The sequence below is a fragment of the Elaeis guineensis genome, chromosome 4, assembly GCF_000442705.2.
Source record: "Elaeis guineensis isolate ETL-2024a chromosome 4, EG11, whole genome shotgun sequence".
Classification (NCBI taxonomy): Eukaryota; Viridiplantae; Streptophyta; class Magnoliopsida; order Arecales; family Arecaceae; genus Elaeis; species Elaeis guineensis.
This window is the reverse complement of record NC_025996.2, coordinates 22,535,963-22,563,293: the sequence shown is the minus strand read 5'-3', so window position 1 is coordinate 22,563,293 and position 27,331 is coordinate 22,535,963. Positions and strand designations below refer to the sequence as shown.

Genomic DNA, 27,331 nt, shown 5'->3' with positions numbered 1-27,331 from the left:
AGAACAAAAAAATAATAAAGTGGAAATAGAAGAAGAAGAAGAGAGAACAATAAAAAGATGGGGGAGAAGTACAAGAGACGGGAGAGAAGAGGAGATGACCTAAATTTGGCCAAAAGGATTTCTCTATTCCTTCATAAAGTTTGGTGTACTACAGTTTTCTTAATAGCCCTGGATTGTTTATATACTGTAGCAATCCCATAGTTTAAGTAGTCTAGGACTTTCATAAATGCATAAAGGAAAAAACCCCCTTGAAATCTCACCACCAACTACCAAACTAATTGATTCTTAATAGGACTCCAAAAAGATCATGGTTAATGTAGCATGTACTGTTTGTGTTATAGTGATGCAAACAGTAACTCCTGTTCGTGTTATAGTTACTTTCCTATCATCAAAAAAAAAAAAAACTTTCCTATTTAGATACATAAATTACTGAAGGAAATAAGATAGATTAATCAGACCTAAATAATTTCTAAACCAAATAAAATAGAAAACCTTGAATTGCCGGAGCTTTGTTGACTACTCTATGAACCCAAAGGATGCTCCCACAACATATGCTTTGATTGAACAGATCCACCATTAAATATTCAACATTTGATAATGGGGCCCACATATGATTTCATGCTATCAGGTCACCATTAGGCTTATAAGATGCTCTTTGATTGATGGCAATAAGTTGTGAATCAATGATTTGATCATGATCCTTGTCCGGCAAACACATGAGGAACGAATTCATATTTCTCTCTCTATTACTGCATTTAGGACAATCTTGCCATGCATGTTCTTCATGTAGATCTTCCTTGTTATAATCTACTCTCCAGATCAAGGAATGTTGTAACACCCCAAACCGTTCGGTTCGGGGCATATCGAGCCGTACCGAGGAAGACCAGCACGGTTCCACCCCTCAATTCAAAAAATCTTGCGAAATAGGGGGAGAGAGAGAGAGAGAGAGAGAGAAGAGGGGGGCTCGAAAGCCTTCCTCTCCTCAAATTCTCTATAGGGACAGTTGGAGGCTCCCCTATTCAAAACAAAATAGAGGTTCCATCCTAAATTGCTGATTTCACTTAAAAAATCACAAAAAAAAAAAAAGGGTTGAGATCCTAGTTTGTTTCAGAATACAGGCAACCCCTACAGCCCCTACAAAAAGTCTAAGGAGAGGGCTTTCGAACCCCCCCCCCTCCTCTCCCACCTTCTCCCTCTCCATCGCCGAATCTCCCTTTGTTGGTATGCAAATGGAACAGCACATTATAATGCCGTACCACCAAGCAACTGGTATAGGTCCTGGTACCAGTATTGACTTCATTGTTTAGTCAAAATACCTGAAAAATCAGCATCTGCAGTTTTTTCAATCAACAAATCTTCAACTACAACATCTTTGTATGATGAATCCCCTATGATAGGTTCTCCATGAGATGAAACCCCAATTATAGGCTCTTCTTGCAATGATTTTTCAACTGCATGACTCGCTATGTGGTTCAATCTCATGAAGCTTTCCAACCTATTGCTACCACAATTGCCTGCCTGTAGCATTCATTGACATCATATCATTATTGAAAGATGCCAACTTATTTTTGATCAAAAAAAGGATAATCTCATATTTGACATGCTCATGAAGATAACCAATTCTAGAACTCAAGTCCAAAGTTTGCCGAACTAGTACCGAGGGTTGTACCAGCCAGTTACCAGTTCAATAAGGTACCAATATGTACCACCATATCAACCTGAGATGTGCTGGAACCAAGCAAAGAAAGGAGGGAGGGAATGTAGGAAGGGAGGGATAGGCATACTTCCAACCAATGACCATTGATTAGACAGCGTACCTCCGACCAATGACCATTGATTTGCGGTCTCCAGGCACAATACCTATCCTCATCATCTACAGTGGCAGCAAGATGGTGGCTGGAAAGAGAGGTCATGGCAGCGATGGAACATTAACCCCATTGTTGTTGACGATGGTGGCAGCAACAATAGAAATCACAACTCGCAACTCATGAGAGAGGAAAGGAATCACTATCAAGAGAGAAGAATCGGGAGAGAGGGAAGAGCTGAAAGGAGAGTTTTATAATGCCTAAACCAGCTTCAGTTCCAAAATAGGCTGAACTGCGGAACCAAATGGTTCAAGCTGGTTCTAAAGTGGAACCGAATCAGATGGCCCAACTATCCCAGCACCTGATCGGTCCATTTGGATACACCATTAACCACCCAGTATGGACAATTCAGCAATTCTTGCTCAAGCCCTCATTCATGATTATAACAGAAGCGAAAGAAATAATAGGTAAATAGAGAGAAGATCAAGAAAGAAAGAAGACAAGTTAGGATCCTTCATCTCTAATACTGATGATGCAGGACTATTTATCATTGGCTTGCATTGCATGAGAGGACCGAGAGAGGATAGTTTCGGATGTAAAACAGTTTTACTGCTAGCCATCCAAAGTCTTGAAATAGGACAACAAATAACAGAATCAAATTTATCAGAAATGGTAGTGCAAAAGATTATGTCTAGGGTTTTTGAGTGAAGAGCTAATAGAAAAAGGAAACAAGGAATGTAGGGCTTAATTAGAAGGCCTGTTGTAGATTTAAAAACAGATTATAGTAAATATTGAGCATAGATATTTGTGAAATGCAGCAAAACACCAAGAGAGAATCAATATAGATCTTAGAATATACAGATTGATATATTAATCAAATAAATCATAATATGGAGATTCAAAATTTGTTGACAAAAATCTGATGTAAAATTAAGCAACATCAATAGTCAACAACAAATAGAACAAAAATAGTAAAATACAAATAGGGAGGAAGAAGAGAGAACAATACAAAAAGATGGGTGACAAAGTATGAGAGAGAGGAAGAGCAAAAAGGAGATGGCCGAACTTTGGTCAAAAGAATTTTTCTATTCCTTCATAAAATTCAGCACATGGTATTCCATACCGGCCCGAACCGACCGGTACACCCAGTACCATACCATACAGGCGGGGAACGGTCCGGTTCAGGCCGGATTTTTGAAAAATGGCCTGAACCGGACCGAACTGATCGGTTCGGTATGGTATCAGCCCAAACCACCCGATGCCGGACAGTTCGGTACAGTTCGGCCTGATTTTCTTTTTTTTTTTTTTTTTTCTTTTAGGTGGGATTTTTTGATTTTTTTTATTAATGGTACAGTATGGTACGGATCAGTAAGATACAGTACCGTACAGATCGACAACCGCCACGGGTTCCATACCGAGTCCACAAATCTTGATTCAGCATACTATATTTTTTCAGTAGCCCTTCTAGACTCCGTATAGCCTACCAATCTCCTAGTTTGAGTCATCGAGGACTCCGACAAATATAGAAAAAAAAAATCCCCTCGAAATCCCATTAACTCTTAAACCAATTTGACTCTTACTAGGACTCCAAAAGATCATGGTTACTACAGCACGTAATGTTTGCCTACAGTGATGTGGACAATAACTCCTAGTTAATTTCCTATTCAAATACATAAATTACTAAAAGAAACAAAATAGCTAAATCATACCTAAACAATTTCTAAGCTAAATAAAATAGAAAAACTTGGACTATTCGATTTTTGTTAACTACGCAATGAACCCAAAGGACGCTCCCACATCACAACCTCAAGGAAAGGTTACCAAGACAGTTTAGCAAGTGTTTGACTCTTTGGCCACTTGAGTGTGGAGCCACACAACATACTCTGTTGTTTCAAAACAAGGTGAAATACTGATCTCAGCATCACAGATGATTACAGATCTAGATTAAGGCAACTTTTTTAGATAGGCATTAGTGAATATCATTCTGAGATTCTCTGTCCAATTAAATCTGGGCACTCAAAGCATCAATCAAAATACTTGGTATAATAGTAGTAAGCTACCAACACAATCCAGGGTTTGATACATTGTATGATTGTAAGGGCCTAATTGGCCCATGCTGTGTAGAAGCAACCGGTGCCGCCCGGTTATGTGTTGTAGCAACCCATACCACCCGGTTTCAAGCAGTTCCATTCCATGGCTGTGTGTGAGAAAAGGGGCTGTCCTAAACATATCAAGCAAAACAGTACCCATACGGTACTCGGTGTTGATATAATGTACCTTGCTTCCAACTTATCAAATCCCCTTAAACTTTAAAATGGTACAGAATTAAAAATTCTCAAGCAAAAGTACCATGAACCAGTCAACTTGATGTAATAATCAGCACAGAAAATAGGCCATAATTAAAACATGGGAATCAGAAACACTTCATATAAAATGGAAATGCATGAAAGATGTTAACAGTAAAATTAGATCGTGAAGTGAAAGCATATGGAGTGACAATGAAGCACAATATACCATGAATGCAATAAATGGCTGAAAATAGCATGCACAAAATTACAGCCATTAAGTTATATAAAACAAAAAATAAAGGAGCAAAGAAAGGTATGAATGGACTGATTACATCTAATTTGGATCAACATATTTGCCTTTTTACCAGCTCAAACCAGTTAGATGTTAGATGCTAGATTTTGTTTAGACATATAGGATGCCAGTAACTGACAGTGGCACCACACATTTTCTACCTCTCATTCTTCTCCAATGATGAAAAGTCTTAAAGAAATTTTTTTGTACTCGATTCATCAAGGCCAGCAACTGAAAAATTCCAATGCACTTATTACTAGGAAATAAAACCCAACTTAAGATATTTTTATGACAAAGCAGAAGTATAATCATAAGAGAAATGCCATCTTTTGAAAAGTTTAGAATTGTATCATGAAGCAGCTATAGAATAGCACACTAGACAAAATTATAACCTTTTATGAGTGTCTCAAGAAGAAGCGGTATAATCACATCTCTTATGGTATCCAATTGTATGTCCGACTTGGGAGCATCAACCAAAACCGTAACACAAAATGTCTCATCATGTTCATTCTGGATATCAATTAATGAACAATCCCTGCAACAAAGTCATGTTTCAAAACATACAAATAAAAAAGCAATAAACACTAAACCAGTGTTAGACTAGTATATAGTATAGATGAATTTTTTTTAAAAAATATGGCATACAGTTAAAATGAGAATTTTTTTTTCTGTATTGCAGTATCTTAAATGCACGATAAACTAGATAACAAAAAACTTGGGGAAAAAAAATGTACAAACATACTTCAAGTCCATTTAAGTTGTGAATTTGGAAAAGCATGATATCAGGAGTCTGATAAAGAATTGCAATAAATGTTGTGATGTGCCAAAGTCGTAGACAGCATGGAATTTATGAACTATTTGCTGTCACGTTTGGATTTTGAATCTTAACAAGACATTAAAAAATATTGCAATTATTGAGCTGTATAATAATAGGGAACAATTAGCTGAATGAACAAAAGACAAGGAGGATTTTTAATAGCAAACTTTTATAATCAAGGCATAGTTTGCAGGATAAAAGACTTTGTTCTAATGCAAATATACAGATAGGCAGGGAAAATAACTGTTTTGCTAAACAATCCAAGGATATGTGTATGTCTGTGTACATAAGTAGCTGCATCTATCCATATGTTTTAGCATAAAAAAGCTAAGGAAAAAAAAAACAACTGCAGCCAATAAATATTGCAATGTCCACACTATTCAACTAGCAGATTTTTTTCAATGTTTAAAGATGGTATATGACTTCAACTGGCATGTTGATACTATCCAAATCCAAAGGATAATCACAAATGCTCCATACTTACAAATTTAAAACTGCACAAATGCAGTTTATTGTACAGATCAAACGGAACATGATTGTTCAAGATATCAGGTGCATCTTTATTTGCATTGCATATTATGTTTTGGGTTCATGCTGTCCAATGACCACGGCCTTGTTCAGTTCATTTTGAATTATTCATAATTCATAAAAAAAATCTGAACAGTTAGCCACACATAACATGGAAGAATAAATTAGTCATACATGCTTATAAGGGACTCTTACTTGCTTGAAATATGCAGTACTGGAAGCTCTGTTCCAACAGTTTCTCTCACAAAATTATAATTTCCGGAAAGCTGATCTATGATGGTCTGTGCTCTTAATCTTTTCCTCATCATCCTTTCCTGAAAAAGGGCAAACACAAAATACATACATCAAATAGAAACCAGAACGTATGCTGTTCAGATACATTGCAAAATAAACTCCAGCATCCTCATTACCTTGCTCACATGAAAATGTGTAATCCATGGACTGAACTTTGTCCCTTGAACATCAAGCCCGGCATAACTAACATCAACACAATATCCATAAACAAAATTACATTTTACAGGTTAATGATATCCAGAGTATCGATAAGAGAATGATGGAAGATGAAGATATACTAACAAAATCAAGATGGTGGTAACCAAATCAGAAAAAAGAACTCTGTCAAGATGATTCTTAACTTCCAATGCTCCATACTCAAAACCATATCGTTGTTTTTTAAGTCCTTTCGACAGGAAGATAGATGCAGATTTATCCATAGATGCTTTAGTCTTACCACAATCTAACACCTTCTGTATAGTCAAATTCAAAATTCAGTCAGAACACATTAAAATTAGATTAGTAGTGACAGGTTTGACAGCAGAGTCTTAAATTTAGTCATCAAACTAGTAGGAAACAGGAAATGACCATGATAAATATGGTATTACTGACTTAATGGATTAAGAAAAAACTTATGTAATTTATTTACCACAATGTGAAATCAACATAATGACTAATTTATGCAGGAAAGATTTCTCATGAATTTGTAGTGCCATGAATGATCCACATTGTAAAATCTCATGTGACAACCAAAGATGCAATAGCATAATGCAGCCACAATGATCACAGAGTACAATCTTTATCCATCATTACAAACAAAATCTGAACATATTTTCATCAGATACTCAGGATTGATATGCACCTTTCATAATCATAGTCATGGAGTATTTGCCAGAAAAACCTCCTCATAAACAGTTGCAATAATAGATCTAACAAAGAGCTACATGTTATATAACCAACCGTGCAGCGGGGGGTTTAAAGCTATCTGATTTTTGAATATCAAAATTATATTAGTACTTATTTGAGTACTCATCAGCAAAAGAGTGAGTTATTCCACAATGCATATTTTAGTGCAATGCGCGTGTTAGACAATGAATAACCACTATATGTTTGTGTTAGGACTTAGGAATTCAAAAATGAGAGAATAACCACTGCATGATACAGTATACTAGCATCTATTACTCTAGTGAAGCAAATAAGGCACAACAGCATCAAAAACTAACCAGAACAAGAAAAACATATTTCTTACCAGACTACATCATGAAAATTAAAAAGTCATGTTAGATACCATAAAAGGAGTAAAAAGTAATTGCACATAAACCATTCTTTACCAAGAAAACGCCACTCAAGATCTATAAAGTTGTAACTATATAGCTGCCATAATAAGTAAAACACAGATCAGATAGCAAAACAACCTTTAAGTTCATCAAAGGGGAAGATTCCAGACTATTCATCGGGTGATCTAGAGCTCCATATGCTGCTTCTGAAATGGCACAAGCAGCCCATGAACCAACTGGTTGACCACCTAGACTATTATTTTCTGCATCATTTTCACCATATGTCATACAAGAATCACCTTCTTCACCGGATGATTTCCCAGGTATATTATAAGAAAACTGCACAAGTTGCTGTCCATACGTACTTCTAACTGTTCCATCATAAGCAGCGTACAAATCTCTCATGTAAAACATTAGCTTCCTTGTCAACATTCCTGGAAGTTCTGCATTCTCACTAAACATATTGGATCGACCTGTTATTGCATGCACAAAACATTCTAATGGGTTCAGACCATCAAGAAAAGAAGCTTTAACCACAGCATAAGAATTCTGCCCCCCGGCACATTCAGCCACATCCTGAGGTATGCCATGCTCTGATTTCTTCTGAGCATTCCATGAAACACAAGAAAGCCTCCGAGGAATTCTAAAGGGCAATGGACTTGATGGAAGTTGTAGACCTAGGCATGCACCTTGCTGGACTAATTTTGACAAGCTGCCCTTGCTTCCTGCATGTATCATAGCCAACATCGAATTATCCCTGCTTATATATTGATGTATGACATTTTGCAGATCGTAAAAGACATCCCTAAATGCAGCAATGGAGAACTGGCTTATGTGTTTTCGATTTCTTGCATAATTGTACAGATTCCTGTAAGTTCCATCATGACTCTTGAAAAGAAACTCCATTTCAGGGTCCAACATTATTTGTTTGATATGGCAAGCATCTTCTGCTTCTTCCAACCCATAGAACACTTCATCAGTCATCTTCCTTCGGGAATATAGGTCTGAAGACAAGTAAACATCACCTAAAGAAACACTTAATCCTCTTGTTGTTAGATATTCACATAGAACTTCCTGAGCAGAAAAAAGAAAATCAAGAGCTTTTCGCCATAACATTTGAACATGCTAGAAAATATACTAGAAGTAGTATTCTGTAGCCAAGACGATACTCCAGAATTGAAAGAACTTCACCCTTACTGATTTGAATCTTATTTGGACCCATGCTGAAATCCATGGCAGGTGGAAGAACCATGCTGAATAATTGCTGGCCAGTCCAGAGAGGAAATCGAGTGGTTGGAGCTTTAATAATCGAAGGAAACGGTAACCGTGAAACAAAGCATTTCCAACTGCTGCATCTCAAACTTGTTCAAAAAGACTATGTTGCTTGTTAGCAAATGTGCAGCAGTTAAGCTATCATGGCTCAAGGAAACCAGGCTACGACCATCTTGTGCATTTAACAACTGGTGGTCTAAACTAACCAGCTCCCCAAGCTCCACTCTACAATGGACAGACTGTGGTACATATCCATGGAGGCAGTCTCCATCAAAATCTCCCAATAAAGGAGCACAGCATAAAGGGTTTATTGAAACAACAGATTGAATGGGCAGGATCTTTGCCGACAATGCAATTAAGGAATGTTGATGCACAGATGGTGGCCTGTTTACCAGAATGAGATCACCATTTTCCAAGGGTCTATAAATTGTATCACCAATTTGAAGTTGATTTGATTTCTTACAGAAGTTAGTCGGCCCTTGCTTCTAGTATGGAGTTCTTCATTTGTAAGCAGATGCAGATTGCAACTCATGTTTAGTTTTTCCAAATTGTAGGCATTAACATGCTCACTGACACACAGATTTTGAGATAAGTCAAATGGAATGCCTATTTGACCCAATTTTATTTTTGGATCACCAATCATGGTCATGCGGAATGCGTTGTCTGACCTCTTGCTTAGAACAACGTCTTTCAGCCATTTCAATCCAGATAAACAAGAAGAATCTCCATTTGAAGAATTACGAGTACGTAGCTGTAACAAAAGCGAACTTACTGGTAGCATGCTTGCAGATATGTACCTTCATATATTAAATCATGTGTAACATATGTATTTACACAAATGCAGATGTGCATAAATATCACACTTATCTCAGTGTGACCAAAACAACCTAATATAATAATCTCAAGGGCATACAAGGCAATGCTTTACAAGCATCATTTATTTCAAGAAGAATGGCTCCACTTGGCTTTTCTTCATGTATCATACATGTATGATGCCTTCAAATAGATCAAAAGGCATAAATGCTATATCTACCATGCACAGAATATGCAGACCTTCACGCAAAATTAATGATTGCATGAAACAACTAATCAAGAATCAGCATGCCTACAAAACAACCTAATATAATTATTTCAAGCATGACATACAAGCAACACTTATGAGCTTCATTTATTCCAAGAACACCTCCATCATGAACACCTCCAAGAATCACAATGACTACATAATCCTTTTATTTATGTTATAAAAACAAACAACAGCCTTCTTATCTTTGACCTCTAATAACAATCACATTTACAAAGCCTAACAAGCATATACATGAAGAGAGGTAGACGATTAGAATGTCGATGTTTTTCACTGACCGTAGGAATTCAACACATGGATGGTACAGCCCTTCAATCCTTAAAGTAACAAAACATGAGATGCATGATACATGCATTCTAGTTTATAATATGAAATATAAAACACATGCACACAGATATATGCACAACAATGTATTGCACTTTTACCATCCATGCACATGTACACACACACAGTTATTTTGCTTGCCTTAGACACATTTAGGCAGTCCAGCACTCGGTTTGTAATAAATGATGTTGCAAGAGGAACAAACTGCTGATGCTGCCTAAACTCCTCGATCTTCCTGCTTATGTCAACTAGCCTTTTATAAGCTTTAGTACGTTCATCCTGCTTCCATATGAAACATAAAGCATAACATGATCACAACAACAACCATATAAAAGAAAGAGTGAGATACTTGATATCTCAATAATTTATACAGGTATACATTATGTACATGCAGAAACAGAGAGGTCCACGAAACAGAACCAACTTACAAAAGATAACTGTGGGCCATCAGCATGAACATATGATGTTTCCACCACACGATGGCAATTTGGAGCTACTGGAAGATAAGAAAGAAATAGCACATCTCGCCTTAAGGCAAACTGTTTAATAAATTCTGGATCAAGTTCTTTCAATAAGCAAAATGCCTGAAAAAAAAAATAAGAGGGTGAAATGGAATTAGAGCACAAATGTGAAATTCAAAAATGAAAAATAATACCATTTCAATTAAAATCTCCATTGGACAAGAGTATATTACGGAGAAAAGTAACACATTTCATAACATTTGAATCTTTAAATAATTATCAAATTGTTCAAAATATATTAAATGTAAAACCAGCAGACAAATCAACAATCTTTCAAGATTGATGTTTAAACAAATCCCACCATCAGGATTACACTCAAAACTTTTTGGCTAGCTTGGAACTAAAATGTCGGTTTCTAGCAAGGATTCAACAATGCAGATATCAAATAATATCAGATCTCCTTGGCAACATTATTTACCATTATAGTGAAAATAATTGCCATTATTTGACCAAATCAGTGCTGAACAGGATACTTTCAGAATAAATCTATCAGGTGCCATACCAATACTTTATTGGCAAAGTATGACATGGTACCATGTGCTCCTATACTGATACACAGTAAGGGTGTCAGTCAGAACAACATTCATGCCAAGTGTCAGTATGATATCATATCAAGCCCCTACCATACTGGTTTCCTTCCAGCATGGTATGGTACACTCACTACAGACTGGTGCAGTCTGGTAGGTATAACCTGGAATAAATTAGCAGCCGTGACAATCGCCAGCATTAGCTGTCCTAACAGGAAAAGGCAGATAGAATAAAATTTAGATTTCACAAAATGGAGGCTTAATGTTCAATCATATCATTTTAATAGGAATCCAAATGGTCAAAAAAAAAAAAATCCAAAAATTACCACTGGATGGGAAAAAAGGTCAAATGATCTGCATGAAAAATGCATCATTAATATTTTGATTTTAGGTACCAACCGAACATTGGTGCTTAAAATATCCCAATCAATGTTTTTCCTAACAGAGAACCTGATGTCCCATGTGAAAAAAGTGAAAAATTAAGGACAAAGGAGATTTTAGGTCCAATATGTGCTGCCCCTGCTTCCAAATATATTGCTGTTCAGTCAGTCAACCACACTCCTTATTCCGAGCATCATCAGATCATATTAGGTAGGATATGATTATTAAGGATTAAAATAGTATTTTTTACACCCTTAACAGTCTTCTTATTCTTATTTGAAACCAAAAGCATCAAGTTGACTCTCTGGATCTTTATGGCAAACCAAATCTGAATCATGAATTAAGTTGTATCCATGCCCAAATTACAAACCCATATCAGAAGAAATCCAAGTTTGGATCTAAAAAAATATAATCCATCTGCATTCATACCCCATGATCAACAAAGCATGATTGACAAACAACACTACTTCGCTAGTTCTTAGCAATCAGGAAAGAGAACACTTTCATGACCCAATGACAAAAATTTGAAAAACCATAATGAGCCGATAAAACTTAGCTTACATGGCTTCCCTGCTTTTCCTGTCAAGCTAGCCTTAGTCTTAACCTTGCACTCCCAAAGGCCAAAAGAATTATCAGTGCGATCATCAATCAAGTTCGTCAAAAGGATCAGGCATCCAGATATATCATCTAACAAAGATTAGAATTTATTATGTCACACGCACAACAAAGGGCTCATGCATCATCAGCACCTTTGCTCTAATTCTTGAAGGCCAATTTACCCATTCGGCCATGGAGAAATGTAAGATTGATAAAGTAAAGGCCACATTGCTACTTTGTAACTTTTATAATCTTTATCTTGGTAGAGAAGATCCTTGCTGTTCGACATATGGACAACACAGCCTTCCATTTTTCCTGTAATTTTCTGTGAATATTCTGTTTCTCCCTTGTATTCCAATTCTCAAAAAAATGATAACACAAATTTGTCCAAAAAAAATGAAAAAGTTTCACAACCAGAAAGAAGTGAATTTTAAAGAAATCAACACATTCATGCACTGAATCTCTGCAATCAAAGGACCACCTAGACTCTCAAACCGCCATAACACATTTAACAATTTTCCACCAGTTTAAACTTTATATTAAATCCCTAATTGAAAATTACAGAACACAAGCTTAGTTACAAGCAAATAAGATAATGGAAAATTTTCGAATTTCACTGACTCATAAATTATTCATCTGTTTAGACTTTGAAAATTCAGCTTATTTTTCTAGGCTGTTCCAACTCCTTGAAGTGTAGCACCAAACCAATATCACACGGTTACAAAAAAAAAAAAAAATAACATTGGAATGCACTTTTAAAACGTACATGACTGGCCCAGGTTTGAAATGTACAAGCATAAAAAGTCAGCGGGATCCTTCAATGTGAAGATTTGGTTGTATTAACCAATTATATACTAGAAAGCTTAACATGAAACTCCATGAATCAGAAATAACTAGTTGCAAAAAAAGCTAGATAAACAAAACTCTGGGCAAAAATTTGATAAGGAAGAATAGCATGGAATTATTTTTATATTAAATTGGCAAGAAAGATTTACCTGATATGGTGACACAGTGATCCTGTTAGCATTTGATTCTTGCTGCTGTGAAAATGAAGGGACAAAGCTCCAAAAGTCTTGTGGCAGTACATCGCACAGACTTTTATTTTGAAATTTCTTTGGTAGCTTTTCATTGACTTCTGCTATTATTGAAAGGCTTTTCTTCCCTAACATGTCCTTGGAAAATAACTTAAACTTCACAGCAGGGTACCAATTAGTTGCATTCCTCTGTTAAGAAAATTAGCATCTTTTCCATAATTAATTCCACAAATTTATTTAGTTCAGAAAACAAAAGTCCACTGGACTTACAGCACAATATTTACAAGTTGCTTGAGCATCCGTTTTTGCCCATTTCTTTGACCATGCAGTACATGCAATAAAGAGGAAAGCCATCATTATCAACATGCAATTGTACAGTAAATGAAAAGATTCCAACAGAAAAGTAATTCAATGTTCAGTGAAAGATGAGACATCGAATTGTATGCCAAAGAAAGAAAAAGGAAAAAAATTAGACATCAGATCTCTAATTCAATATACTGCTAAACATTCAAGAGTCAACAAATTAAATTGCCTCATTTGAGATACCTAAATATGAGAGAAACATTGGGGAGGATCGTGTCTTTGTAATTGAAGTAAAAATAATAATAATAATAATAATAATAAAATAAACGTTATTCAGTCAAACCATTCCAGAATCAAGAAGGTTTTCATGAAATATAAGTATAGAGGTTTTACTTACTAGCTCTAATTTGGTTAGTCATATCATATAATAGAAATCAACAAGCATAAAAGTATGCAAAATTGGAAATGGTGTGGATTAAGTTTAGTGAACTACAAATAGTTAGAGACCAAAGAATGGAAGCATCCATAGAACTTAGTCAAAATATGGTAAAAAATTCTCCTGATGAGACTTCCATGAATCCAAATAGCAAATAAATTACCTTTCTGACCTCCAAACAATTTTTCAAGTAGACCTTTTTAACATGCTGTATAACACTTTGAGGAGAAAATGACACTTTGGACTTGCATAACTTCAAAACCTTTCTCTTGACAGCAGCGATAGTTTTGCCAAAAGCCTCTGAAACGTGATCTTCTCCAATGAATTTCTCCCAAGTTTCTAAATCAAATGAGTCCTGTAAATATGCATGAACATTAATGGCAGAGCTCAAAGATTCTCCAAGGGCTAGACTAAACTATAAGTTCAAATATTTCAATTCATCATACTAAAAAAAATGATAAATGATTCCATGTTCTTAAATTCAATCAAGGTGCCAGTCAAAGTTTTGTTTGTCATAACCAGACCAAACCTTTAGCCCTTTCTTCTAGCATGGGCTGCCCCAAGACTCAAGCCTGTGCCATTGCACTTGTCAGCCCAGACCCTTTACCACTGCACCAAGCAATGGCCCTTAAGGAGCAAAGAAAAGCTTCACCAAAAAATATGCAATTATCAAGTCATTGAAAAAAAGGCCAATATTAATAAATACCCCAGGGATACCATTAAGATGAATGCTTTTATATTAATAAATAGGGTCCCTCTAAGATTTAAGTCAGTTCCAAGTAGAAACTTCTATATGACCATTATTTTCCACTCAATCATCACCAAACCAGTTTAGTGCTCCAGTTGTCATCCTTCCACATCTCACATCCAGCTTCTCCTTTAATGTTGCAAGAGTGATCACTACATGAACGAATCAGTTTTATTTTATAAATATGAGCAACACATCTAGACTGGACCTACGAAGATGAGGCCCGGCCCAACCAAGCCCGGGTCCACCTGCAAGGCGGTGCGCCTGTGTTTATCTGAAGCCGAAACAGGGGATAAATCCCTTGTTTCACCTAATGCCAACCTGAGCCCTCCATTCACCTCCGTGCAATGAAACCCCAACCCCATCACTCTATCCCTCTCCTTCTCTCATCATCCCATTCCCTCCCATCACTCTCCTCTCTTCTCATTGCTCTCTCTTGCCCATCATGTGCTCTCCTGCTTCTCATTGCTCTCTCTCTTGCCCATTGTGTGCTCTCTCCCTTCCTGTCACTCTCTTTCTCCCCACGAACGGTCTTTCTCCCCTCTTTTTCCTCTTCTTCTTATTCTTCTTCTTCCTCCAATTCTTCTTCTTTTCTCTCCCTTTCTCTCCCTTCATGCTAGTCGCCATCCCTTGTCTTCTACTGAACTCCAGTAAGACCCAAACTTCTTTGAACTTAATTTCTTAGATCTTAAGTCTGATCATGAATAGGTTAAGGTAATAGATGACAAAGTTTCTAAAATCTTAGAAGATGGGATAAGAATATTATGCAAACTTGATGTTATTCTTAGGACGGATAAATTCTGCTCCATTTTAATCCGGCATTTTTTAACTCCTTTATGGCTAGTATTTTGATCTGAAATTTTAATTGGCAATTGTCAACTCATTGATCAAGCAATCTGCAAAATTTGAAAATTTTTGGAGTGTGTTAGCTAAGATAAATAAATCATGAAATGAGACTGATGTGCAGGAAAGGGTAGTTAGCTAGAAACTGAAATTTTAAAGTTTTTAAAGAATTTTATAAATTATTATAGAACAACAACATGGCATTAATTTCAAATGTATGCGTGTTTTGGAATTATTAGGTTTGGAAAAGTTTAAGTGAAGAATTTGGATAACCAGTTTGTGGGAAATCGCAAAGTAAGTAGCCTCGACCTAACCAAAGAAATCATACAAATAATGAATAAATACAGTTTGGAAATATATTTTAAATTAATTGTTATCAAATATTCTGAAATTTGCATTATTTGCCATCTATACTGTTAAGCTTGGACCAAGCATGAAGCATGAATCTATTGTATTTTGAGTCTTTAAAGATTCATGATACCCTACAATTTGATAATTATGAGTTGTTAGAATGGTTTCAAATTAATCGAATTTTGGAAATTTATATGCAGAATCTGTATGCTGATAAATATAACTGTATACATTGAAAAACCAACTTTGATAATTATTCATTATTATAGACTATATATTGAATATTACAAACATACACATGGGGCGATAGTAATTGCATAAACTGAATTTTTGTATAAGAATTGGACTCACGGTCTACCTACATTTTAGACCTTGCCAAATGGGGGTTATACGTTCGCATTTGGTATTGATTGTTCCGGAAATTGCTACTTTGCACCTACTCGTAGGGGTTAAATGCAGTGTTTTGAAACAACTCCACAAGGGTTTAATGTGATACTTTGGACCTACTCCGCAAGGGTTAAATGGCATACTTGGGACCCATCATAGGGATTATATGTGGCTGTGTGTAGACTGATGAGTTAATAAAATACTTTAGAAATGTAAAACCATAAGATAATCTTGGAAACTTTGGTATAATTATTTCATTTGATAATGGTTCTAAAATACTATTAGATCCTATATAAAGTTCGGGTTTGGGTGATTATATTTACGTTACAAAGTCATAAATATGACCAAGGTTTTAAATCCCATCAGACAAAGATGTCTCAATTTCTCTATGAACAGAATGCCTCACTATCCCATCACGATCATGCATCCTGGTATATATCTTCTATCTTTCTACCCTTCTTTCCTTTTTTTTCTTTTTTCTCTTCTTTCTTTTCTTTCTTTTCCTCTACCTTCTTTCTTTTTTTTCTTTTTCTTTCTTTTTCTTCTCCCTTCCTTTCTTTTTTCCATTTTTCTTCTTTCCTTTCATTCTTTCCTTCTTCCTTTCCTCTTTCTTCTTCTCTCTCCCATGTGGATGGGTTTCAGAGTCCCAAAGCCATCCTGATCCCGTTTTCTCACAGGAACAGTACGAGACACCCCTCCCGTAAAACCTTGAGTATGACTTTAATTATAAATATTATATTGCTGAAGTGGTTCTTGTATCAAGCAGTTATATTGGTTACACTTGCCTAATTTCTTTAATTATGTCTTGGTTACTTATTGGGCAATTAGCCCATTCTTTGGATTTCTGTGTTGCAAAGCCCGAAGCATAAAAGAAAATGGGTAGAGGTTGGATCATGAGCATAGAGTGAGAATCTAGCTAGCTACATCAGACCAACCTTTAAACTTTTGTAGAACCCATTCTATGCTGATTAATGTAAAAATATGTAAATTATATGAATGGAGTTGTCTGAAGATGGAAACTTATGAATGCTTTAGCATTTGGATTATCAGATCTTGAATTGTGATTATTATTTTGCTTGTCTTAGTATATTATTGATAGGTTATCACCTTGCATGCCCATGGGACCCTATCCTGCAGTGTGTGGCAACTTGTTGTGTTTCTTGATATATGCCTTTTTGATCAGGGATGTGACAAGACCAACCCAAATCTGGCCTCAACCACAAGCCTACGGGTCAAGTATGGATTCAAAAATAGACCCATAAGATATTTCATATCCAGCTCTAGGACTAGAAAGGCAAACGCCACTAGGACCTATCATGATTTTCAAAACCGTCCCGAACCGCGTGATTCAAGGCATGCTGAATCGGACCGACCGAGAACCGAGACAATTCCGACTTGGAAAATGGCACACACCGGCACCGAGGGAAAAGAAGAAGAGAGAGAGGGGAGGAAAACACCGGACGATGCCATCGGAGGGCGGCGCTGGCCTGCCAAGGCCACCGAAGGGCCGCAGAGGCGTCCTTGCAATGTCGCCCAATAAGGGCTTTAACCCTGACAAAGAGGGGGAAGGGATGCTACCGAATGGCAGGGATGACAGCGGAGAGGATCTCCGATGCCATTGGGTGGCCACTGTGACCATCGGACGGAGAAAAATGCACGGGCAAAGCCGCGGCTGCGAAACAAGAGCGACCATCCCTATTCCTCACGTCGCATTTTTAAAAACAATGATGAATAGTTAAGCCAGCAATTTTGATTTGCCAGCTTCACTTAAGTGGCCGGCTTCACAAGTGAACCGACAAACTTGCTGTCTGCTTCATTACTTCAATATTTTTTAAAAAAAGTTCAAAAACAGTGAAATCGGCAATTGATTTATCAACTTCACTATTGTTGGGCTTTTTTTAAAAAGCTCGTGAAACATAAGCGATCACCCTGTTTCATGGCTGCGGAGATGCAGGTGCCATTTACACCGCCAGACGGCCAACCGACGGCCTCTCTGTTGAACCCCCCCAGTCCTTTTCTTTCCCTCCCCCCTCTCTCTCCTATCTCTTTTCTCCCACAGACAACGCAAAGCCGCGATGGCCTTTGAGGGCCCATGCAGCCCTCCGATGGCCATCGGCAAGGCCCTCGGAGGCCACCGGCAACGTCTCCGCGAGGGGTGGCAATGGGTCGGGTATGGATCAGGTTGACGATATCCATACCCGCCCCGCCAGCAAAAAATCCATACCCATACCCGCCCCGTATCCGTCTTGGATCAGATCGGATTGGGCCAAGCTCCAAGAACGGATTGGGTCGGGTCGGATATACCCGAAATGCCTTTATAGTTAAACAAAAAATTATGTAACGGAATAGAGTCCCATAAATTAAAATTTTGTAGCCAAAGAAGAATCTTTTCAATCAAAAATCCCTAACCCTACAAAATATCATGCTTCTACCAAGATTAAGCTCTCAAAACCTCAAGGAACCAACTCATACCGTCACAACTCGGATAGAATCCCATATACTTGAGGAAAAAAATCCAATCGAAACCTCAGAAACTCCTCTAATCTCTCTCAAGTGCTCTCCTTTCCCATGAATCTCTGAAAAAGATAATGACAAGAAAAGAAAAAGAAGTAAAAAGCAAAAAAAAATAAAAATCTATGTAGGAAAAGGACTTACCTCAATTTTTTTCCATTTTTTCTTTGTTTTCCTTGATTTTTCCTTCATTTTCTCCCAATTTTTCCTCTGCTTTTCCATCCTCAAGAGTCTCAATTGGGAGGGAGGCTTGGAGTGGCCGAATATAAAAGCTTAGGAGAGGCGGAGCGGCCGAATACGAGAAGCTTAGACAACTAGGGTTTTGTGTTAGATATTTATATATATATATATATACATAGTATACATATAATATATATCGGGTCAGATTCAGGGCGGAACATGCTATTACCCATACCCGCTTCGGATTTTTTTCTAAAACTCATACCCGCCCCAATTTTAATCAAATCGGGTAAAATCCGCCCCATTCGGATCGAGTCAGATCGGAGATCCAACAGGTCGGACCAAATTGCCACTTACTCTGCCGCCTCAACCTGCTTCCCTCCCCTCCTCTTTCTCTTCCTCTTTTTCCTCCTCCCCGACTCGTCCCTTCCTCTCTTTGTTGATTCGCGCTAGTCGATCCGATATGGGGCCATACCGATTCGTACGGCCGATCGATCGGAAAGTATCCGGTACCGATTTCGAAAATCCTATCCAACCTGATCGTATTATATATAAGTACAAATTGATTTTTGTGCATTCCATCCAGACCCATGTTTTTTACTAAGTATACAAAGCATAGACTTATAGTTATACCCTTCAAATTTCTTACAAATTTACGAATTATACTTTGAACGTTTGTCATTAGCAAATTGTTTGAGGGCATAATGGGAATTGGAGTTACAAAGATTGCTACTCCCTAAAGAGCTGGACTTGTGCCCAATTTATACGCAAGGTGAAGCTGGTACGTGTTGGGTGGCGATCCTATGAAATCTTGGCCACCCAAACTGAAACTTGACCGGATCCATGGATCCCAAGGTGGATCCCTAGGGTTCTTGTAAAAAATTAGACTCAAAACCCCTTGTCCAAGGAAAGAGTGATCGAGGAAGAAACAAATGCACAAGGATGAGGGATCACGACTAAAGAGATTATAGACATATTGGTAATTGTAAAATTTTGAATCAATAGAACTTTTTGAAGCACTTAATTAATCACAGAAAAACATAATAAATTAGGGTGTTAATCTCAGCAATTTCCTATGCAAATCCATTAGCATAGTTACTGAAAGTTGCATAGCAAAACATTTATGATAGAAAATAGACATGAAAATGGAAATATTAGGCTTTATAGGAAACATATTTGGTGAAGGTTTAAGTGAAAAGAAAAAAAGTGCGCAAACAATTATTTATGTTGTCATCTACTCAAGTGGATAAATACTAGCTTACTTCTAAAACAATGTAGACAAATTCACATGCAAATACCAACATGCATCATCTACGAGGTATTATTCCAATATATAACAAAGTAAGCAAATGATATAAATCTGACTTCAAAGTCAAGAATACCATAATAGCGATTGATATAAATGAAGGGAAAAGAAAAAAAAAAAAGAAAAGTAAAGGAAAAAATATGTGAACAAGAGAAAAAGGAAAGCCGTGAGGAATGGAAAAGAGCGAGTACTTGCCAAAACATTTTGCAACATAAGTATGCATAATGGTTATTATATTAATGGATTTACGTGCCAGTCAAAATGTAACTGCATCATATATGTACTGTGCCAGCACTACAACAGCACAAGGCGCTAGCATGGTACTAGCTGCATGTCAATACCCATCATGCTGCTGTGCCTGTGAATGCCCATCAGTGGCACAGAATAGCATGTACAGCATGCTGTGACACTTATCATGCCAATGCCTGCCAGCACCGCTACTCCAACACTTTCTTTAGTTTTTATCATGTTGCAAATACATAAATGAAGAGAATCAAGCAAGTAAAACTATCAAAATATCAGCCAAAAAGAGTAACATCATATTTATCCATTGAAGTCAACAATTTTATTATTTATTTTTCATTTGTCAAATACACCAGATTAAATATTATCATAAGCCTCCAAACAATCAATTCATCAGTGGCCACATTTATTGCATTAGGGAAACATATTTTCAGGTTGGGAATGCTCAGCTTAGCTTTATTTTTTTGAGGTCACTTCTATAACTCAAATAGATCAAAAAGTAGTCGCTAAAGATTACTTACAATCAGGCTAAATGTTGACTAGTTTTCTAAAGGTTTTAAAATGACTATATTTCCACACTTACAATGTTGAACTACATTGTAGCATGGCATGTTTCTTTAATTTGATATCATGTTCACATTTATGACACTAAGCAAGAATTTTATTTATTATAAATGTCCTAATATCGCATTGTCTTCATGTTCTTTGTTGTTCAACAATGAACAAAGGGCAGACCATGGAGAAATAGAGACATTTTATGTTGATCACATACCGATCCTTAATCCTTTAACTGACACATATTTTACTATTGCTGCTTGTCCAGATGAATGTCTATAGCTGCCAAATGTCAACACAGTTAGGCATTTCTCCATTTTTACAGCATCATAGGGTTAGAACAAATGCCACTAGGCCACAAAGATTGTCTAGATGAATGTCTAATATTGCCAGATTATCAACACAATGAGGCATTTCTTGCTTTTACTGCATTATTGGGTTTGAATAAATAGCACCAAGCTAAGAACATTGTTTAGTTCCCCTAACATAAATTTTAAGTTCGCTAAAGCTTTTCCAATAATTAAATACTTTGCATTCCACCATTAATTATAACTAATTCTCAAAGTACCTGGTATTCTCTCATGGTTTGTTCACATAATGGCTGGATTTAGCTATGCAAAAACTGGATCAGTGTTATCACTATGATGCATAGTCCAACTTGTTTCTTCAAGTAGAACAAGAAAAGTGTAAAAAAATTGGAAGCACACAAAATATCCACAATTGCTTCACTTGCTTCATCTCTTCTCCATATGAGCATCATCCACAGCCATGGATTTACCAATCGAAAATATAACCAAAGGATTCCCAGATCACTAGCATGCATAATCTTGGCATGTTAAAGCATTAGGATAAACAGTCATTCAGTTAGATTTAGCATATCATTTAGGATCTCATTTTTAACAGAACCGTCTCTCATTATCATTGTATGTCTTTAACATCTTCAAAACTGTGACTAATGTGAATTTCACACTCCAATTGAAAAGTGTCCAGAAAATGTGTATTAATTGTTAATACTTCATTCTCATAATAATAGATCTAAGAGGTCTACCAAAAATCTGTAAATGTGGCTGGTACAGATTAGAATCTTGTTTCTTCCCCTTACAACTTGAGCAATAAAATTATAAGTGTTATGTTTCAACACTTCTTTTCTAATTTTGTTTCTACAAAAAAGTTAAATGTGAACCTGTCCAAGCTTTTATAGTTTTTCTTTTCAGCAAAATACAAAGCCACCAGGAGGCAACTAGCAAAACATCAAAGTGTGACAGCGACCTTATACTAGAAAAGTTCTTTAGTTGTGCAGCACAAAAGCAAAAATATGCATGGCAAATTAGTATTTAATAATCCATCTCCATCTCTATCCCAAACATCAACACCTTCAAAAACCTTTTAGATATGAAAAGAGTCGAGGAGAGGTGGGAGCATCTCAAAAGGAAAACAAAGTATTTACAGGTCAATTCACCAAAATATTACAGCCATGTAGAAGCAAAAGGTAATCGACTCATATTCTATAGTAAGTTAAAATGCGGAGTGGTAATAAAAAGATTCAAATCAGTTATCTGTATGACACAGCCAAAATTCGCATCAAAGTTTAAGGTAGCTCACCTTTATTTGCAGGTCTCCCTTAATGGACATGCAACCAGGACAGATTTGGTTCAGAATTTGAATGACTTCTGTTACAAAATATGGATGATAAATTGTTCTTGGTAGTTTGATAAATCCAACATGACCTGATAAAGTAGTATTAGCATATCAGAAAAATCCATTATGAAAGGAAGAAAAACAGTATAGTAATATCCATTGCAAAACATGTACCCACCCTCACAATCTCTAGTGTTTCTGGAACCACATGTTTGACAACGAGAAGATGCATTTGGCAAGCCCAATTTAGCATTAGTCACATCATTGCTCTCTACAATGCTGACATGACATATTTTTTCCTAAAAAATCATAAAAATGCAGAGTAAGGTGATATTATAAGTAGAAAAGCAGTAGCAAATGAAACGTTTCCCTGACAGAAAATTCAGTAGACATAAGCAATGGGAATATATATATATATATATATATATATATACCATAGAAAACTGATCTCACAGAGAGAGAGGGGGGGGAGAGAGAGAGAGAGAGAACTCAAACACTCACTAATCAAGCTAAGCTCGCATGAGATCCCAATGACACACAATTTTCTCAAACTTCACGAATGCAACAAGAAAGAGCATATAACCGCAAGCCTCAGTTGGAATAAAAAAAATGCTTACTATATCATCATCAGTCAATATGTCAAAAGTGATGCCTGTTAAGAGCCCGGATGGTGCCATCAGCTCAATAATCTGATCACTAGCCATGCTTAGTACCCAATGTTTTGCTTGCCTAGATGAAATAAATTATCAATTATGAGTAGAAATAATATATACAGAAGAAGAAGTGTCAAGATAGTAGTAACATAAAAAATTTGTATTAAAGCAATGTAGTGCATTTTCAGAAGACCACACAAACATAATTTGATTCTGCACATCAAGAAAGAAATGCAAATACTATCACAGCAGACTTCCAAAATAAAAAGGGTATGGTAACTGAAGACATGATTTAAGTTTGTCAAGAAATGAATACCACTGTCCATCAAATGATCAACCATTTAAATGTCTAAACAACTAAAGTATTACAAATAGATTCTTACTTTGAGATATCCAAGCCCATTTCACATTCCCAGATAGAAAAAGAATTATTCAGAATATACTTATGAAAGATACCATTGAAAGACCCTTTTGCATACTAAAACAAGAGCAACCACTGTGGCCTAATAATATGTGTGATATGCATTGTTGTACACCATATCCAATTGTGTGCATGAGAATGCCAACTACAATAGTCAGTCTTCTCAGTTTCTAAATCTGTCAAGACAGCTTAAAATCCTCGAGTACTGAAACAAATGGCAGCCAACTTTGGCAAGTCAATTGGTTAGTCTTTGCCTTTCAAAGTTAATTTATCAGTTTAAGACATGATCGGTTGCAAATAAACAATAGCATTTATGATGAAACAGAAGTAGTTTTCTCCTGAAAGATAAATGTCAACATTGGCATTTACAATGAAACATGATTAGTTGTATCCCCAGCAAAAACGTGTCAACCTTAGCAGTTAGCACTTGCCGCTCATGATTTAACAGATAAGTTGTCCTAAATGAAAAAGATTCTAAACTGATACAAACTAACTTATACCTGCTGTTTCTAAACAGCAGGGGAATGAGAGATGATTCTTCAAGGTACTTCAGCAATGTGGTTTTTCATAAAATGCTCTATGTAAACAATCAGACAGGCGCAATTAATTTATCACAAGTTTTGTTTATTTAATCGCCGTCCACATTTGTGATGGAGATTCCATTATAGTTAATAGAGTAATATTCATACATGTATTACTTTATGTCCACGGACACAATGAAAATCCAATATATAAAAATGAGTTAAATTATTGGACTTGTACCGCTTGTTTTTATTTAATTGAGGCACATGTAATAGAGTGGGAAGAAAAAGCTACATTGTAATAAAGACAACTTGAAAAACAAAGCAAACAAAGAAGTCCTTGCCAAAACACTCCCAAACACAACTTTTTCATGCGAGATTTCTTGAATCTATAAGTTAATTTCACTGTGCCAGGAAAAAGTTTGTGCCACACAAAAGCATCTTTTGTTTCAGTGAAAAAAGAAAAAGATTACATGCCCAGCAAACTCTGTATTCCCGAATTCAAATCAACGACTGATGTTAAGGAGATGCAGAGGGTTCAATAAAGGAAAAAAAAAGGCAGCAATGTCAAATACAAGATTGTATAACAATCACGACTGCCCAGTTTCAGCATAAAATCCATACACATTGTTCAAGAAAACCATCAACACCGCATAACAGAACACTCACAGGCAGAAAACTCTACACCAGGGAAGAAGAAAAATAACAGAACCAATCAAAAATTGCACAAAAAACTCTAAATTGAAACACAAAAACAAGAATACATGCCAAGAAACATCAAGAAATCAAAAATTCTCAGCGACATTAATCTTTTTTCCACCCAAACAATCAAGATTCCCCCATAAAACTCTAAATTGGCTCACAAACAAGAACCATATCAAAAAACATCAAGAAAGCCACAGAATCGGCCACATTAATCCTTATTCTACCCAAACAACAAAAATATAGAACAAGGCATCATCAAAACCAAGAAAACCAAAAAAAAGACCAATCGGAGCCAGCAAGAACCGCACGATTCAGAAACAGAACACCAAGAAAAGGGACGCGAGGTAGAAGAGGAGGAAAAAGGGAGAAAGGCGAGAGCTTTCATACCAGAAACAACCCCAAAGGCTCTCTTTGCTTGACCGGAGGCGTTACAGACGAGCAGGGCAATATACACGAGACCCCAAACGCCCTTTTACGCAGAAAAGAACGGAGTTTCCCGAGGGCAGGGCGAGGTGGACACGAGCCAGCAGAAGAAAACAAAAAAAAAAACAGAGGGAACAGGTAGAGATACAGCAAACAAAACAACAAGAGAGAAGAGAAAACCGAACTCCCTCTCTCCGTGAGCGAGAAAGCAAAGAAGAGGAGAAGGAGAACAAGGAGACAGCAGCGATTAAAGAACACGCCGCCGGTTTCTCCTCATGGTTCTCTCTCTCTCTCTCTATCTCTCTCTCTAAGAATTCAAGTTCTTATAGGGTTTTTATTTTTTTATTTTATTTTTTTTGGAAGACGGAAAGAGCACTCGCTGGCGCGAGGAGGGGAGCGGGTTGTCAGAGGAAACGCCCCCGAAAGAATACGGAATTACGGAACTGGCACCGACTCACGAGCCGGCAACATCCGCTGGGACATTCAATCTATGGTTAGACGGCGAGATATACGCCCCTAAAGGCGTCGAGATTTACTGGGAATGCCCTCGTACGTTGATCTTCCGGTCACCTGTCTCTCGGACGTCCTTTTCGTTAAATAGGACCCCACAGTGGGGACGAACCATGGCCTGGTTGATGGTCCCGATAACATGGTCGCAACGTTTTTGCAAAGTCGTTTCGGAGGGCCAAGCGTTGCGATTGTGGTTTTAATTTGGGGAAGTTACGAGGCGTATGGATGGAGCAGCGTGCCATTGCAATATACGATTGAGTAGGTAGGGGGGATATTTTTATCTTGTGTCAGAGTAGAATTCCAAATTCGTGATTTCCGCGAGCAGATCATGAAGGACTGGGAATTTACTTACTTGGAGTAAAAATTGGTCATTGGGAATTAATTTATTCGTCTAATCAGATGAAAAGGCGTGCTTTTATTGACTCATAAATAACCAGGTTATCCATTTCGATATTCCGTTGAGGTGAGCGTATCCATTGCAATATTCGATAGGAGGGGGCGCATCCGCAACCGCAAGGTGAACATTTTATCCCTAGTCCTTGATTCTGATGATTTTTTACTTTTAGTACCTCAGTTGTCTTCCGAATATGATGACGTGTCAATATGCTAGGTATATGGTTGTGGGTGTTAATGGTTCCACTAATAAATTTGTCCATAGCTATCACCAGGGATCTGGTTTCCTACTTTATGGATTATAATTGGAAAATGCTCCGTCTCCTACAAAACATTCCCGAAAGGCTGAAACTCATTGTAACTCTCAGTTTTTCTGAACCATCCAAGGCAAAATTCTTATTTTAACCCCTACTGAGCACCTATGGACCTGCTTCGTTTAGCGAGGAGGAAAAAAATAAGGTATGTACCGTTCCAATGAAATTATTAAGAGTTGTTTGGTTTTTTGAGGGCCAAATACCACTTCCTGAAGGACCAGTAATTCTTTTGAGTGATTTTAAGTGTGGTAAAGCACATTTTGTATTTATCCAAAAACTGAAAAATTTAGTAGAGAAAAGTCCAATTTAGAGCTTTTGACAAAAGCTTTATTTTAACATGCTTGAAAGATAATTTTTTGAGACGATAAACTTAGGTTCGAATCTTGAGAATAAAATTACTTAGTGATAACTTAAAATAATTTATAATTACAATACTGTATAATAATTATTTTAATAATTTGATATAATATAATTATATTATATTATATTATATTATATTTATATTATATTATATTGACATATTACATTGTGTCTGCGGATAATTATTTTATATCCAATAGATTAATGATTTTTATAGTGTTTAAATGCCCTTGGACTTATCAAAAATCTAGATGTTCGGATTCCTAATAGGATTTTAACATGATATTAAGGATGGCAAAATCGATCTGATCCGATTGGTATGCACCCTACCCAAATTCAGTCAAATCTAAAAAATAAGGTTTGATCGGATTTGCATTCGAATTTAAATAAAATTCGAAAACTGTAGCATGAGTATAGGTAGGGCATGGATAATACTATTTTCTATCTGAATAATACTATTTTCTATCTGAATCCGAATCCGAATCCGAATTCGATCCGAATTTATGGGTATGG

The 27,331-nt window shown here is 36.7% G+C and overlaps 1 protein-coding gene across 1 annotated transcript in view; it reads right to left on the bottom strand.

Annotated features, from left to right (window-relative positions):
* The window catches only part of LOC105043379 (DNA-directed RNA polymerase IV subunit 1), a 42,398-nt gene extending 16,852 nt beyond the window's left edge, over positions 1-25,546 (bottom strand). The window contains 18 exon segments of the mRNA XM_019850036.3: positions 4,778-4,920; positions 5,926-6,044; positions 6,141-6,207; positions 6,307-6,476; positions 7,419-8,386; positions 8,389-8,457; positions 8,460-8,611; positions 8,613-9,012; positions 9,015-9,303; positions 10,099-10,236; positions 10,386-10,541; positions 12,979-13,206; positions 13,288-13,332; positions 13,920-14,111; positions 22,483-22,607; positions 22,697-22,817; positions 23,136-23,247; positions 25,206-25,546. Of these exon segments, the coding sequence (XP_019705595.2) occupies positions 4,778-4,920; positions 5,926-6,044; positions 6,141-6,207; positions 6,307-6,476; positions 7,419-8,386; positions 8,389-8,457; positions 8,460-8,611; positions 8,613-9,012; positions 9,015-9,303; positions 10,099-10,236; positions 10,386-10,541; positions 12,979-13,206; positions 13,288-13,332; positions 13,920-14,111; positions 22,483-22,607; positions 22,697-22,817; positions 23,136-23,222 (3,469 nt within the window). The 5' untranslated portion in view covers positions 23,223-23,247; positions 25,206-25,546.
* Positions 25,547-27,331: the final 1,785 nt, after the last annotated feature.